The following is a 15,746-nucleotide window of genomic DNA, read 5'->3' on the forward strand; positions in this document are numbered from 1 at the left end:
CACTTGTCCAAACTGAGCTAATGTCTAACACAAGTCATTCACTTGGGCTCTTGATATACACCAAAGAGAACAGACTCTTTGAGAATATAATTCATCTTATAATTCATCATCTTAAAGTTGATACCTTAAAAAATTCAAACAGGTTATACTAGAAACAGTCATTTCTTTCCAGTGACTATAAAGGCAATGTAGATGACTAGTTCTGATATTAACATCTCCAGTGGAGGTTAATCACATCTTCATTGACTTAAATGGAGTCTAGAGCTTGAATGGACTAGAGCTTAAACGCTATCGTGAGGCCAAGGGATGCAAGCGCTTAATCTTATAAATGGGAATTTGAAATTTATAGCCTAAATGACTAGGATTCTTGATTGGGCAGGCATCTTTGCAGGAAACACTGAAATTCAGAAGCTGCTGCATACTGAGGTAAAAGAAAATATGACAAGGAAAAAAAATCCTGAAATTTTACCTTTCAAAGCAACTAAAATCAGAAGACTATGTAAGTGCTCTGAGTAATCAGAGTACAGAGAATAATGAAGAGGGGGGAGGTTCAGGCAAGCTAGTACTCTGAAGCTGAACTTCAGAGACAGATCGCCTACTTAAGATTTTAGCACACAGCATGTTCCAATGACTTTCTGACACTTCATCTATCTTACTGTATGAACTGCTTCCAGCAGCAGATCTATCCTTCTAAAACTCCCACTTCTGTCTCTACTTGTCTTTCACTTCCCTCCCTATCTGAGGCATTCAAAACTCTCAAGACTATTTCAGGAGACAAAGGCCACCTGAGCAACTGAAAGACATCCTGGCTATCTGTATTTTAATATCAAAATACAGCATTATTGTGGATCAATGAATATCTGACCAGATTTTTTTTTTTTTATTTCAACTCCACTTCACGTATGAGAAACTTTTCTGGTGGTATCATAAAAAAATAGATTTTTTTTTTATTTGTTGAAACATTATAGAGCATTATTACCACAAATCCTTATGTAAACTGCTTTTAAGAACAATACAACTGCATTAGTAAAGAGAAAAATGTGAACAGGAAATTAGATGATAATCATGATCAACAATTTCTTGGAACGTGGAGGTTTCCTTACACAATATGTACTCTAAATAAGCAATAACATGTTTTGTTTTATTGGGGGAGGAGGGGGGTCATATTTTGGGATCCCAGGAGTTGGACTCAGTGATCCTTGTGATATATCCTATAGATTTTATCATAGCCTCTGTCTCTCAGTAGATTTCAGTAAATAGCATAGTAGCATAGTTTCCAGTGTTAAAGGCTGTTTCTGGGAATAATGAGCTATTCCCCCCAAAGACTGACAAAATGTTTCCTTAAAAAACAGTAAAAAAAATCATGCTTATGACTAGGATTTTCCATTGCACTTATTTCTATTATCTGAACTACAGATAGGTTCTTCTGTTATAATCTCCATCCACAGAAGCTGGAACAGACCATCATAAATTTAAGCTCAACTGAAAAAACAGATAATTCAAGAAATTCAGAGTGTCCTCTGGCTTCTGCTGGCAAAGAGGAGATTTAATGACTACATTTCCACTGAACTGTCTCAACTTTTTCACTCGAATTTTCCTGGACAGATAGCAAAGATGATTTGAGAACAGCAGTTTTAAAGTCATAAAATGCTACTTATAAAGTGAATACTTGTACAATGCTTCTGTTTAATCAAACAGTTCATCTCACAGCAAAATACACTATATTTGTACACAAATTTATTCTTACAAAATTAAGATAGAATCCAGAAATAATATTTCATAACTCCTAACTAGCACACAAATAGTACTATGCCGTGATTCTGTTTTCTCAAATTGTTCTCACATTTCTGATACTGTAGTAGTTATTGCTAGAACATTTTCTGTTATGCATTTTTTTCAGACATGCTTGAGCAATGGGTTAAAAAGTGGGGGAATATTTCTGAACATCAGGGATATGATTAATTGAACAAATGGTACAAATTATGTTATGTCTGTCTTTAATCTAACCTAAAACACATGAGACACTTGTATACAGCAAAATCCTTAATACCTGCATCAGCCAAGAGAATTTGGATATATCTGAAGAACGAAGTTTTCCTTTCTGTAGACAAAATGAATATGCTTGTTTAGGCTACAAAGGTGAGAAAGAATGGAAAGAGGAAAGAGGGGATACATTCCTGGTGCCTGAGGAAAGAAACTTCGGCATAGCACTGTGCTGGATAACCTGGGAAATTTTGAGTTTTGCTTAATATAACTAGGAATACACTTAATATGTTAGAAATCCATGACTCTGTTCAATTCATGTTTCTTAGCCTATACTGAAATGTCTTCAGTATAAGAAAAAAGACATAACAATTCAAACATTCTTAATATATTATCATTATAATAACATGGATAATGAGACATTCTAAACAAGATTAAACCCTCAGTGCTATGTACAATTATATAGTCAAGATAGCATCTTATCCAGAGATCTTACTGCCTAATAGAAGAGTATGAGAAAAGTAAGATTAAAGACCAGATTCATTTCAGGAAGTATCATGAAGAACTATATTGTGTCACTAGTGCACGAGGAAGTGCTGCAAAGTGAAGCCTGAACAAGGTATTTTTGCATAGTCCCAGGTCATAGTGCCTTAGTCATAATACCACTTTTATTCAGGAATCTAGAAACTAAATGCAGTTTAGGAATTGACCCAGGTTGTGAACAGTTAGACAACAGGCAAACACCACACGTACTTGTCCAACTCTTACTTTTTCCCAGTGCAGATGAAGTAATGGGCTAGATGGACCTAATTCTTAAGTTCAAAATAATACACAAAAACAATACAGGCTAACACCATTTGAAGTGATCTGCTGGTTTCCCTACAGACAGTGGAGATCATGCAGGTTGACTGATAAAGATGCCCTCAATGCTCTTCCAGAACACAAGATAGTGATCCTGCAAAAATGTTGAACCTGGAAGTGAGAACACTTGTGCGATATGTCCTGCTCCATATTTGTGAGGGACACTAGAAAAGCTAGTTGTGTAAACCAAACTATAAATATAATTTAAAATTTGCAGAGCAGAGGCAAAAGATGAGTTCTCATAATCTTTAAATAAATTTGATCAAATAAGTAGCTCCTCTGCTTTGGAGCTACATTGTCTCATTAGTTAGCTGCTGATTCTTTTATTGCAATAAGTGTTTATGAAATTCTTAGAAAAAAATTTCCTTAGAACAGGCCTGCCACAATGCTGTCACTAGGTGTAAGAGCTCTAAGCGTAGCAAGAGCAGTGCAAAAAGGCTACAGAGCTCACAAAATGGGCTTAGTAATCCTGCCCGAGTGCCCAGCTCACACCCTCTTGCCTGCTCTCACTATCACCACTGCCCTTTGGTCAGGAAGAGGCAGTGGCCCTGAGTGACCCAAGGAGACTGTAACGAGTCAAGATGGATGGGTGTAAACTACCCTTTATAGTAAGGACTTTGGGAACTCAAGCAATGTCAAGATTACATCTAGACATTGATGCCATGCCCTACAGCTACAGAGACAATTTAAAGAAACATAAGTAGCAGGCCATTGCACAATAACCAGCATATTCATCTCATCCAAAAACAAGATTTTTTTCTGTTTAAATAACACATATGAACTGATATGTGCAGAGGAATTGAAGTAAAATTAGAGGGAAATAATACATTGCTTAAAACAAAATCAATTTCTTTCTGAAACTTCTAGTGAAAGTTGAACTGTGCTAATTGTCAAAGGAATTTTTTATTTATCCTCTAACATTTTTAGAAGCCAGAACATTTTGTTAAAGTGACAAAAATAAGTTTTGTCACTTAAAAGTAAAGTAAATAAAGATTTAAAATAAAATATTGTATCATTGAAATGATAAATACACATTTACAAATAAGAATATATTTTAACTGAAAACAATGCACCTGACTATAAATAGCTATGCATGCAGCTGAAGATAATTATAGTAAAATACACCCAGACCTATTTAAATAATTCATTTCAATACCCTACATAATAGGAAACATTTATTCTCTTAGTGCTGTAAAACGATGAAAGGTATCTTGAATATAACTATTTAGTGATTTTTTTTTTAATTTTACATATCTGCATCCCATACAGAAACAATGAAAGCAGAATGATTTTTTTGCCTCAAAAATCACCGACTTTATTCTACCATCTAGAGTAATTCTTTCAGAGAAATTTTTCCACTCAGTCACAATTGTGTATACACCATTCAACAATACAGTTTACATAAATTTATATGCAGCCACGTAAAATTCACTGTATGTTGGACTAGACTGCTACAGTTCCATTTGAGCTGAAGCATATATTTAATATACGGACAGCTTTGTCCCATTCCCTAAGAGTAAAAGGGTTTGTAAGTTCACCTGACTGCTAATCAAAGTTTTTAAAAAACAGTATTTCTTCTCCTTTCAAAATGTTCTTACCTCTTCCTTTGTCTTTTTTGATATGACTCTTAGCCAGTCTCCAATCATGCTGAGGACAGCTGCAAAGTAAGCAAGCCCAACAAGGATCCAGAACCACACCACTGGCTTATAAAAATCTAGGTACTCAATATCTGATCCCCCTGAAAAACAATGAAGTTAAAAATAAAGCACACTTAATTGTTATAGGTGCAATACTATTTTAAAGTTAATTCTTTTTCTAAAAATGAAAAAAAATAAAAAGCAGATCAGCAATAGTATGAAAATGTACACAATAGTTCCTAATCTTTCACAATATTTAAAATGAACACTGACAAACTTATTCAGCTTTTGAGATACCATCACTTAAGGTGGAGGACACTTAATGTTGTTGAAGACAGCTTGAACAGAAGGACTTCCCACCTGCTCCAAATACACATGCTGTACGAAATTTTAAGTGTTGTTCTGGAATATGTTTTATGCTGAGAAATCTGATTTTGCAAGGACTTAGAAGCACATCTGAATTACATGAATCCTTTAACCCTAGTAGAGAAGAATAGTACCTGCATTAACAAATGTCCCTGTTGGGCAGTCAAACATTGCCATCTCCTTTTTACTGAAGAGGAAACCAGGCTACAGAGACTTGAGCTGAGCTGATCATACTCAAAAAAAAAAAAAAAAAAAAGGATGAAGTACGTGGCAGCTGAAGGCAGCTTTTTTGAATCCCACTGCCATAAGAACCAGATACTTTCTTCTTTCCAAGTGTTGAAGTAAAAAAGGATAAGTTTCAGAGATGTCTGTAATGGAACTTTTAGGTCCAATACAACTATAAAGAACAGATGCTTTATCCTATCCCCCCACCCTCCCCCCAAAATAAAAATAAAATTAAAATGAAGTTATGTTTATCCAGATCTCTCAGACAAAACAAAGTAACTCATATTTCACATCTTGTAGTACAATAAAACAAGTCTACAACTTGCAGATCAGCTAAACTATGACAAATAAAAGAATACTCTTTATCTGGGTTGCTGTAAACAGAAATTTGCATGTCTGCCCACTGAAACAGCCAAATGAAAATGCTCTTCACCCCCTTTCATGAAGGGCAATGTTTTTCCTAGCTCTTATTATCTAATCACCATGCAGATTACATGCAAACAAAGAATTTTACTGACTAGTATCTTAGTGTGGGATTCCTCATAGATGGAAATTGTTTTTCTCATGTCAATAAGCCCTTTCATAAATAAAAATTGTTGAGCTGTAGTGGTTTATTCAACTGCCTAAGAGATGAAATCCATATTGCAAAAATGGATACTTCAACACTTGTACAGTCACAAATATGGTACAAGACAGGGCTTTATCAGAACAGAACAGAAGACAGCCATTCACCCAAAAGGTTGAGTTTGTCACACGCCAGGACAAACAAAATAGAGAAATATGTTAACATCCACCTTGCGTCAATGCAGTAAAAGAGGATATCCAGATGACATGTCCCTGCTATCATTCAAAAAAGTGGTGGATTACCACCATGCCTTAGCTCTATCAGGAGTCAGCAACGAACCACACTCCTTGGTTCACACTCTTCATATGTTCATACAATGCACAAAGACATACAATGTAAGGTATCCACTTGCCAGATTTCTAATTTCCAGTGTGTAAAGTTTATAAATGGGAACTGGAACCCAAATATATCAGTCTGCAGGCAGCAATTCCTTCATCATGTATATGTAATTTGTTTACAGCAAGGTTAATTACCAGATCAGGTCTTAATATTCAATTAAAAGTTTTCTCTGCTGTCTGGCCAGGAGATGGCTCCATCTAGCCATGCCCAAAGGAGTTCAGCTTTCCCAAAGTTTGCAAGGGACAGTCAAAACCCTCTAGAAAGGCTTGACAGCTGAAGTCTTTATCAGCTCTTGAATCTATGAATTTCAGAGACTCCTGGTGAGGTCTTGATTTAATGGAAGACCAGGGAAAAAAGAGATATACTTAAGGATATTTGTCCTGAGATAAGTATTATCTTTTGTAACTATTGGAGGAATTCAGCAGAAATGTTCAAGTGTCATAGAGTAACACAATATCATAAATAGGAAAACAATCAAAATCAACTGTACTGAGTTCACAGTAAATGAAATTCATTTACTACTGAATTGCAATTTACATAAATGTGTACAAATATATTTGTGTATGTACACGTAAATATATTTGTACTGAAGTGTGAGATAATTAATCTAATGAATTTACCAGTAACACTGTAAAAAGTGTATCAACATGATAGATTTGCATGAATTTTTCATAGCACCACTTTTAGTAATGCTATCATCTGTCTTTTGCAAAGCAGATTTTACATAATGCCTTCGGAAGCAAAATGCTGAGAAGCAAGTTGAATTTTAATGTTTGGCAAAATTAGTTTTGTGGGCCAAGGGACAAAAACTTTTGTCCAACTTTGTTTGAACTTTACCTGAAATAGCATTAACAAACAAAGATATATATCTACCTTCCCAGAGATTTGGTCAACTGGCATGCACCAGCTCTAACTAGAATTTTCACTGCCTTTATCTTTACAAAGAGCAGCCTCAGTTTATTGCTGAGATGTTTTGTGGTACAGATTTGATTCCAAACTCCCTAGAAATCAACGAGAAATCAAAGAGCTTTCTCATTCATCTTCATCACAGACTTTGCATTGCTGCTGCCACCATTTTTACTGCCAAACAACTTTTAAATGATTTAGGATTTTCCATGGAAGGCATAGATTTTTTTTTATGGCCCAAGCACCTTTCCTTTCTGAGGTAAAAAGTTCTATGTTTTAGTGAAGGATGGCATTCAACAAGATTTCAATTGTACATTAGGACGGATTCTGTTTATCCAGTACGTGATCAGGCTTAAATTTACATATAACAATTATATTACATAAATTAAGTAAACGGTATTCTCTATTGTTGCCACTCTTTTCTCTGTCCTTTCATAGCAGACAAACACAAATATTCTAAAATCTCTAAATCTAGAAATCTCTCTCTCTAAAGTATCTTTTTGTTCATGTTTTTGCTTCAAAACTATAATATAAAGAATGAAAGACAATATTGATGTTGAGTATCTTAATTCCATATTAGCATAAACTTCTGTGTTATTCCAAAGTTGGCCCTTCAGACCAGGAATGGTCTTTATTATTTTTTATTAACAGTACAAATTCTGAGCATAAAAAAGTGATTAAATTTAAGCACAACTTAAATCAAAGGTTAACAAGTAGCCATCCCTCAATCAGTAGCTTGTCCATCAGTCAAGACGAACCTGGCACCATGGGCAACTGGCATAATCCAGAAACTTCGTTTGTCCCATTCCAAAGAAACATGGAGGTTTGGCCCTGCACCTTGAAAGGAATTACCTCGAAGAACTGCAAAAAGGGACAGAGTAAGGCTAGCTTATGCAGAGACCTGGAGAAGCGGCATGCTGGGGACAAGACAACATTTGCACCATCTGCAAGAAAGAATATAATGTTGGCTATACAAGTTACTTGATACCACTCAGTGGAAAATGGAGAGCTACTTCAGAATACAGGGCACGGCTATAAACACCCTTTCCACACTGTCCTATACAGAAATTGAGTGAAACACTGCACGCTGACTTAAGCTTAAAACAGCCTACATGGTTCACACCTTATAGCCCTTATAAAAGATATGAAGTCCTGAGGTGACAAAGAGCACTTCTGAATGCCAAAAAAAACAATGCCAGCAGGAGAGAGCACAGATCATTGGGACTGCTATGACCAGTAGGTAAGGTGTTTCAGGTTGGTGATGTTAAATGAGACTAAAAATCTGACAGTACTCTACAAATTAGTTCTCCCTCCAAGTAATTCAGTGCAGACCCATATACATATATATATTAAAATGGCAATAAACCTAATTCAATTACAGCCCAAAACAGTAAAGAAGCTATGAGCTAAAATCACAGATCAAAAGAAAAAAAGAAAGAACACCTTAGAAAACATTTTAAAATTGAAGACTCACAAAACTCTGTGATTAGTTAAATTGGACTGATTGCAGCATAACCTTATTCATTATGCCTGTGAAACAGACTACTGATGTGGTATTAATATTTCTGACCTTCACGTAATTGTCAAGTTCTGGGCATCTAATCTACTTTGTATTTGATAGCTGCTAGACTATCTCCTCCAGAAATATTTAAGGATTTATCTGCACATATGAACAATGCATTGTCATGTTACATATATTTTGATCTCATTGCTAACATTGGTAGCCAACATTATCTTTCATTACACTAAAAATGACATGACATGAAAAGTCCTCTAACTTTCCTCTTTTGGATTATTTATAATAATAGTTTGATTGTTTTTTCTTCTCTAGTATTATTCATGGTCTCCCTTGAAAACAAGATAAGCTATGTTCGAATCAGTATGGCATGATTTTCAAGAGACAGTTTCTTACTTCCTTTGTGTGTGTGTATTTGCACGTGTGAAAAGCTACTATGGTAAACCTTCTTCAGTTATAAAAAAACTCTTAAAAAAAGAATAAAAATACATTAAAAACTCAATCTCCCCATCAAAAAAATCAACCCCACCCTTCACCCCCAACCCCAATTAAAAAGAAAAAAAATCCATTTTCCAAGACAGAAAAAGGTTGATTTTTTTTTTTGAAATACTATCCATGTATTTTCTTGAACATGCAATACAAAAACTGTTCACCTTTTCTCTCCTTGCACACACCCTGAATGATCAGCCTTTTACATCTACCTTAGGACTTCTCTTGCTAGTTGAAACTGCAGCTAAAATTTCCATAGGCTCCAAATGGCAACTTAGATTCTCAGTACAAAAGGGAATGTTTTGGCCTTGTGGTTCCTGGAAACTGAATGCATGTTCTCCAGTAGAAATGAGAAGAAATTTGTAGAAAAAAATCTGGAGAACAAGTATTTCTATTGTAACAGCCAGCCCTACAACCTTTAATACCATTACATTCCGTAATCTCATGTTCTCCTGTTGGTTCCCTTCTGGTACAGCTATTTGGAAACACTCTCCTTTACTTCCTAAAAGTTCTCCAAGGCTTCTCTTCAGCTTTCAAATCCAGTGGTGCCAGGCAGCAGCCAATTCCATGTTAGTGAAAAGAGAAATACTGTAAGAAATGTTTCTCTTAACCCTGATACACATTATCACAGCCATGACATTACTATCCAGGACCTTCAGACTTGTTTTTTCCACTGGGATGACAGTTCCCAGAAAGATAATAAGATAATTACCAGAATATTTGGAAGTTTTCAAATAGTTAGGAATTTTGTTTTGTTTGAGGGAACTTTATGAAACAAAATTTACACATAATTATGAAATATCCCATGGAGCTCCAATGTGCTAAAAGAATTGCCTTTTTTGTTGTTGTTCTAGAAGTCCACTCCATTATAATTGCAAATTGAAATGACACTGCCCACCACTCTGTTTTAGTTTTGACTATTCTTCTGAGTGGTAGAAGGCAATTTACACTAAATATTATTTAAGGAACATTCCTTCCCAGCCAAAAAAATCAGAAAAAAGGACTAAGTTAATGTCAGTCTGTTTTTTTCCTCAAGTGGCTGGTCACCTAGGCACTTATAACTGGACTGAAGTAGCGTTCTGCCTGATGCACAACTCACCATGACAAATCAGAACCAAGAAATGTCACGCTCTAGATCCACAATGATGTATGTCAGATGCTTCTGCCAGATGAAATACTTATGTTCCATCATGACAACCTCCCCTATAGCCATTTACACCATTACATGCCTTATCCCTATTTGCTTCATCTCATTTTCTGGCATTCAGCTTTTAAACTTTTGGGTGAGTGTGTTCTAGATAAGATCTACAACAAAACACCAATGGTATTTAATGTCTACAAGGTGGTTATGGCTTACCTAAAAAAAACACCACAAGCAAACAAAAAATCATAAAGACAGCTTACTAATTTGGTAGCTTGCAAAATATTCTGCATGCTTTCTCAAAATTAATAAGGAAACCTAGCCCTTAAGACAAATGTTATCAGCTAGACTGATAATTTGCAGTGTCAGTTTTCCTTTTAAAATAGCTTAATATGATGGAATTTCTTCCTTATATCTAAATCTACCCTCTTTAACTTTAAAACTGTTACCCCTTGTCCTATCACTACATATTCCCTCAGAAAGACTCTCCCTATCTTTTCCATAGACCCCCTTTAGGTAGTGGAAGACCACTGTAAGGTTTCTATGGAGCCTTTTCTTCTCTAGACTATCAACTCCAACAATCTCAGCCTGTCGTAGGAGAGGTGCTCCAGCCCTCTGATCTTCCTCATGACCCTCCTCTGGACTCTCTCCAACAGGCCCCTATCCTTCTTATGCTGGGGACCCCAGAGCTGAATGCTGTACTCCAGGTGAGGAGTAGAGGGGGAGAATCACTTCCCTTGGCCTGCTGGCCATGCTTCTTTTGATGCACCCCAGGATATGGCTGCCTTTCTGCAAGTGCACATTGCCAGCTCATGTTGAGTTTTTCCATCCACCAACACCCCCAAGTCCTTCTCCTTGGGATTGCTCTCGATCCACTCATCTCCCAGCCTGTATTCATGCTTGGGATTGCCCTGACCCAGGTGCAGGACCTTGTACTCAACCTTGTTAAACTTCATGAGATTTGCACAGGCCCATCTCTCAAGCCTGTCAAGGTCCCTCTGGATGGCATCCCTTCTCTCCTGCGTGTCAACTGCACAAGTCAGTCATCTAGTCATCTGCTGTCAACTGAGTATGTCAGTCCACACAAAGAAGATAACAATGAACGAGCTTATTGTCAACTTCATCTCTGACAAAAAACAATCTAGTGGCCACATTAGCTTCATAGAGAAGACAGAGATAGTCTAAACCTATTCTCTTAAGAGTCTTCACTGCAAGTATGAGTTCAATTCCTACACACTGAAACTCTAAGTCAATAACATATTACAGAATGAGTAGGAGTGTCTTGCCTGTTGCTCTAAAAGTAAATAGAAAATATTCATAACATTTTGATATTGCCATTAAAGCAGAACTTAAAAATATGCATAAAGACCATAAAAGGCCACAAGGTATAGATCAACATAGTTCAAGAACATTCTGTAGAAAGGGAAAGTGTTTCCTGGTAAAATTAAAAACCAGACATCACGTAGGAACAAATTACAATATCAAGTGGTCTACAAATAGAAAATCTGCAGAAATTTTATAATGAGAGTAATGATGAATGTACTCAGTGTTCCAGTTAGAGTAAAGTGGGCCATTTCATGTGATTTCTTACGGCAAATATAACCAGGCCTTTATACATTGTTATTTTTATGCCCTGCCACACACATACACCAAAGGAAAGAAAGTCTAAAGCACCCAGACTCTTGGCTTTGAAATAGCATAAATTTTTGATTTGGTGCTAGTCAGAATCTGTTCAGAACCACAAATTCTTGAAGACAAAATCAAAATAAGAACAATCTGGCTGAGGAAAGCAAGTCTTGGACTCGCAACATGAAACTCTGAATTTGTAATGCTAACCTCACGACCTCACTGGCTCAGATCAATGCACCTTCAATACAGACAGCATATACTTAGTCCTATTCTGAGAAGAGATCTTTCACCTTTTCAAGAAATAAAAAATAGTGTAGATAACAGGCACACTCTTTTTTATTATTATTTTTATTTTTTTCAAGTTGAGCTTGTCTTATTCATTTGTAACTAATCCAGTCTAGATTAGTAGAACCAGGTGTTGGTCATGTCATCTATAAGCTGTGCTACACCTTCTTATATTGTAAAACACACATGGGCAAATACACACAGAGCAAACAAAAGTACAGAAAGATACAAGAACAACAGAATTTCAGTGGCAGAAGAAGAAATCTGGATCAACACTTTGAAAGCAAAATATGCACACAAAAACTAAGTTGCATATATAACTGAGCAAAATGAGACACTAAAGGACTCCAGTTAAAGTAAAAATACTCAGCAGACTAAAATACTGTAATTATTCTGGTACTTCTCTCAATCTGTAAAGCCAAAAAATTATCTAAAATCAGGTAAAACATCTTTTTAACAATAAAACAGAGGAAAAAAAAGAAGCATATGTAGTCAGAGGGAGACTGTTTCATCGTCCCACCTCCTGAATGTAGTCAGCCACATGATCCAAGGTGGCAGTCTCACAGGGCTTGACACAAGAATGACGAAAGGTAAAACTGGGTGAGAAAGGTAAAACCACCCCTGCCACCACCACCAGAGTTGGGTCAGTGCTCACCTGTTCTCCCCAAAAGAAATATAAAAAGGCAGAACATTTATCACTGTGCAAAATATCATGAGATAAAGAGCAGTGAGAAAAATCTTACCTGCAACATAGTCACCAAATCCAATGGTAGTTAAAGTGATAACCACAAAGTAAATTGCATCTAGTGTGCTCCAGCCTTCTATGTGCTTGAATATAACTGCAGGAAGAGCAACAAACAGCACGCAGCCAAACAGTATGAATATTATTGTTGAAATTATGCGAATCTTTGTCTGACTCACATTCCATTTCTATGGAAGAAAGGGAAGGGGAAAGAGAGGAAACCCATTGTTAATAAAACTGTGCCACTATATATAAGCATCTATCACCTACAATGAGCACCTCATTGCTCAAGAGGACTTTATAGTTCTCAGACAGGAAAAATCAAAGCATTGTTTTATTGTGAAAGGGTTTTCAAAGCAAATATGACTATCCTAGGAGACATTTGGTGGCAGAAAACACAAAGCAGCACTGGACTCTTCTTTGTGGTCAGCTTTGTGGTCTGGGTGGATGGCACGTGTAACATTCATTAATATTAACAGCTGATCTGCTACAGCTTGAGTGAGGACAAAATTTGAGTGAGCTTCAAGTAGTGCTCGCACCTGGTATCTGTTTTTTTTTTTTTTTTTTGCATCCACAACTAACTAAATAAAAATGGTGAATTTTACCATATATTTCTCTCTTTAATGAAATGGATGACTAAACAAAAGCATAGAAAACAGAGTTGAAATAGAAATAGAGGGGACATGAAGAGATCTTCTCTTCCATACCTTAGTCAAAACTGAAAATAACCACACTTAAGCCACTGCATACAAGACACGTGAGGCAATGCAAACAAGGTTAACTTTTCAGTAGAAAGTTTTCCCAATGCTTACCCTGCATCTCATTTGCTTCAATTTAAGTCTACTACTTATGGTCTCATCCAGGGCAGACCAGCTGCTACTTTACCCTTTCCAGCAAGCTTTTACAGGTGTCTTCTCTGTCATATATTCTTTAGTCCAAATAAATGCATTTCTTCAAGTCTAACTTCACCCACTCAATTCTCGTTGCTGTCCCTTGCCTCCATCCAGCCAATACACACATTTCTTTAGATGTGGTGCTCAAAACTGGACAAAAAAGTGAGACATACTACAGCAAAACAGAGCATAAAAAAGGATCCTTTCATCCAATCTGTTTATTTATTTACACTCCTATTTAAACCTTTAACAGTGACCTATGCTTTTTCACAACAGTATAACACTCTCCAGTGCTAGCTGAAGAGCCCCTAGAGCCCTCAGAACTTTGCTACAAAACTGCACCTGGACAACTGTTTCTTGACATGTAATTGAATATTTCATTATTCTTTAATAATATCTTTTGAATTTGTCCTTTTTGAACTGTATCTTATATATTCATGCTGCCTTTCAAAATCTTCAAGATCACTTTGAATTCTAATTTTGTCCTCCAACTTTTAGCTCTCCTCAGCCTGAGATAATCTGTAGATTTAATGAGAAAAGTCTTTTGTCTGTTGCGTAAACTATTAATGATTTTTTTTAATTGTACCAAAGCTAAAACAGACCATTCCAAAGTCATGTTTGACATGCCCTGCAAATTTGACAATTTTCCTCTCAGTACAGTTTTCCAAAGAGTCTTCCATCCATCCAGAGCATATTGCTTTAAATTAAGGGAAATTAGGGACTGCGTAAAACTGTAAACTTTCAAAAAAGCTGACCAAAATGAAATCAGACTATTCATGATGCATGGTTTCTTGTATTTATGTTCAGCGCCAATGTAAAATATGTTTTCGGTCAGCAGGACCAAAGTCTAGCTTTTGTAACCCAAATCCTAGTAGCTGGTCAGATTATGGCAACATGAAATTCCCTGTTCTGACCCATCAGTGTCTCCTTGTTCTTCTTTTGAAGAATGAATGAAGGAGTGTTCCAGACTGCAACATACAGATCAGTGTTTTAATTCAGAGATTGCCAAAAGGAGGCAAGTTGCTGCTTTTTGTGCTACGGTGGAAAAAAAAAAAAAGGACCCATTATTCCTCTGAGCGGAATAGCCTAAGAGACACAAACAAATTGGTCTCGTATTTTGTATTTTTATGCAAAAACTAAAATTCAGTTACAACAGAAAAGCAGAAAGGATAAAAATAAAACGTGTTCTCATGGAATGTTCATGCCCTTTTTAGCCAAATCTCAGTGGAAATTAATGTTATTCACCAGTAACTAATCAGGACTGGAACTGATATCTGGAACTGAAAAAAAGAAAACAAGGAAGAAAAAAAGGCAAACACACAAAAAAGCTATGCTTTTTCCTAACAATGGCTTTCAAGCTTGTGTTTACATACTGTAAATGACTATTTCAGCACAGCCCCAGTTTGCCTTGCATCAAGAAAAAAGAGTCCTTCCAAAACTTGCTGTTTTGATGCAAACAGCTACAAAGCCATGGTACTTGCTATGTATTCACTAGATATGACATATTCTACACATCAAATGACAGACAGTATTTCATAAATGTTTTGAACATAGTATAGTAATAGCTAGGCCTCTAGTATTTTATTAAAGGTTGATAAAGTATTTATTCCATTTTCTTATATTTTATTGTGTCATTTATTCTAGGCAACAAAAATATCAGTAAATATATTTTTAATAACTGTAATAAGAAAGTATGACCTTGCTAAAATTTTCTGATTCTGAACTCAAAGTATCGTGTGTGAAGCAGACTTTAAGTTAAGCAATTAAGTTCCTCTGCTATAATTTAAGGCACTTGGTTATCTTTATCAATATCTGCACATTATTAACTTTATCAATATCTGCACAAGCTTGTATAGTCTCTTGTTGGGTCCCTTCATCCACTTAAGTTGTGCCACTCTGTGTGGACTAATTAAAGATCCATGGGTCAAACAAAATGAAGAACATGAATCTCAAAAGGCTGTGCTACATGGTTCAGCAGAAGCTGAAAATACCTTAAACTGTAGAACATCCTGCAGCTCAGTGAGGAGACCAAAGTCTCCTCAAACAGGAGTCCAGTGTTGGGAAGCATGCTCTGTACCATTTTGTCTGTCCTGCTCCCTTGAGTGCCCA

The 15,746-nt window shown here is 36.2% G+C and overlaps 1 protein-coding gene across 7 annotated transcripts in view; it reads right to left on the reverse strand.

Moving 5' to 3' along the window:
• The window catches only part of KCNK2 (potassium two pore domain channel subfamily K member 2), a 161,955-nt gene that overhangs the window by 18,097 nt on the left and 128,112 nt on the right, over positions 1-15,746 (reverse strand). For 5 of the 7 annotated variants that reach the window (XM_083831999.1, XM_083832001.1, XM_083832000.1 and 2 more), the window contains 3 exons: positions 12,746-12,932; positions 7,701-7,886; positions 4,443-4,582 (listed from right to left, as the gene is read on the reverse strand). In XM_083831999.1, the coding sequence (XP_083688125.1) occupies positions 4,443-4,582; positions 7,701-7,886; positions 12,746-12,932 (513 nt within the window). The remainder of the gene's footprint in view (positions 1-4,442; positions 4,583-7,700; positions 7,887-12,745; positions 12,933-15,746) is intronic. The other 2 variants (XM_083832002.1, XM_083832003.1) reach the window with 1 other exon arrangement.

The sequence above is a fragment of the Anser anser genome (assembly GCF_964211835.1).
Source record: "Anser anser genome assembly, chromosome: 3".
NCBI lineage: Eukaryota > Metazoa > Chordata > Aves > Anseriformes > Anatidae > Anser > Anser anser.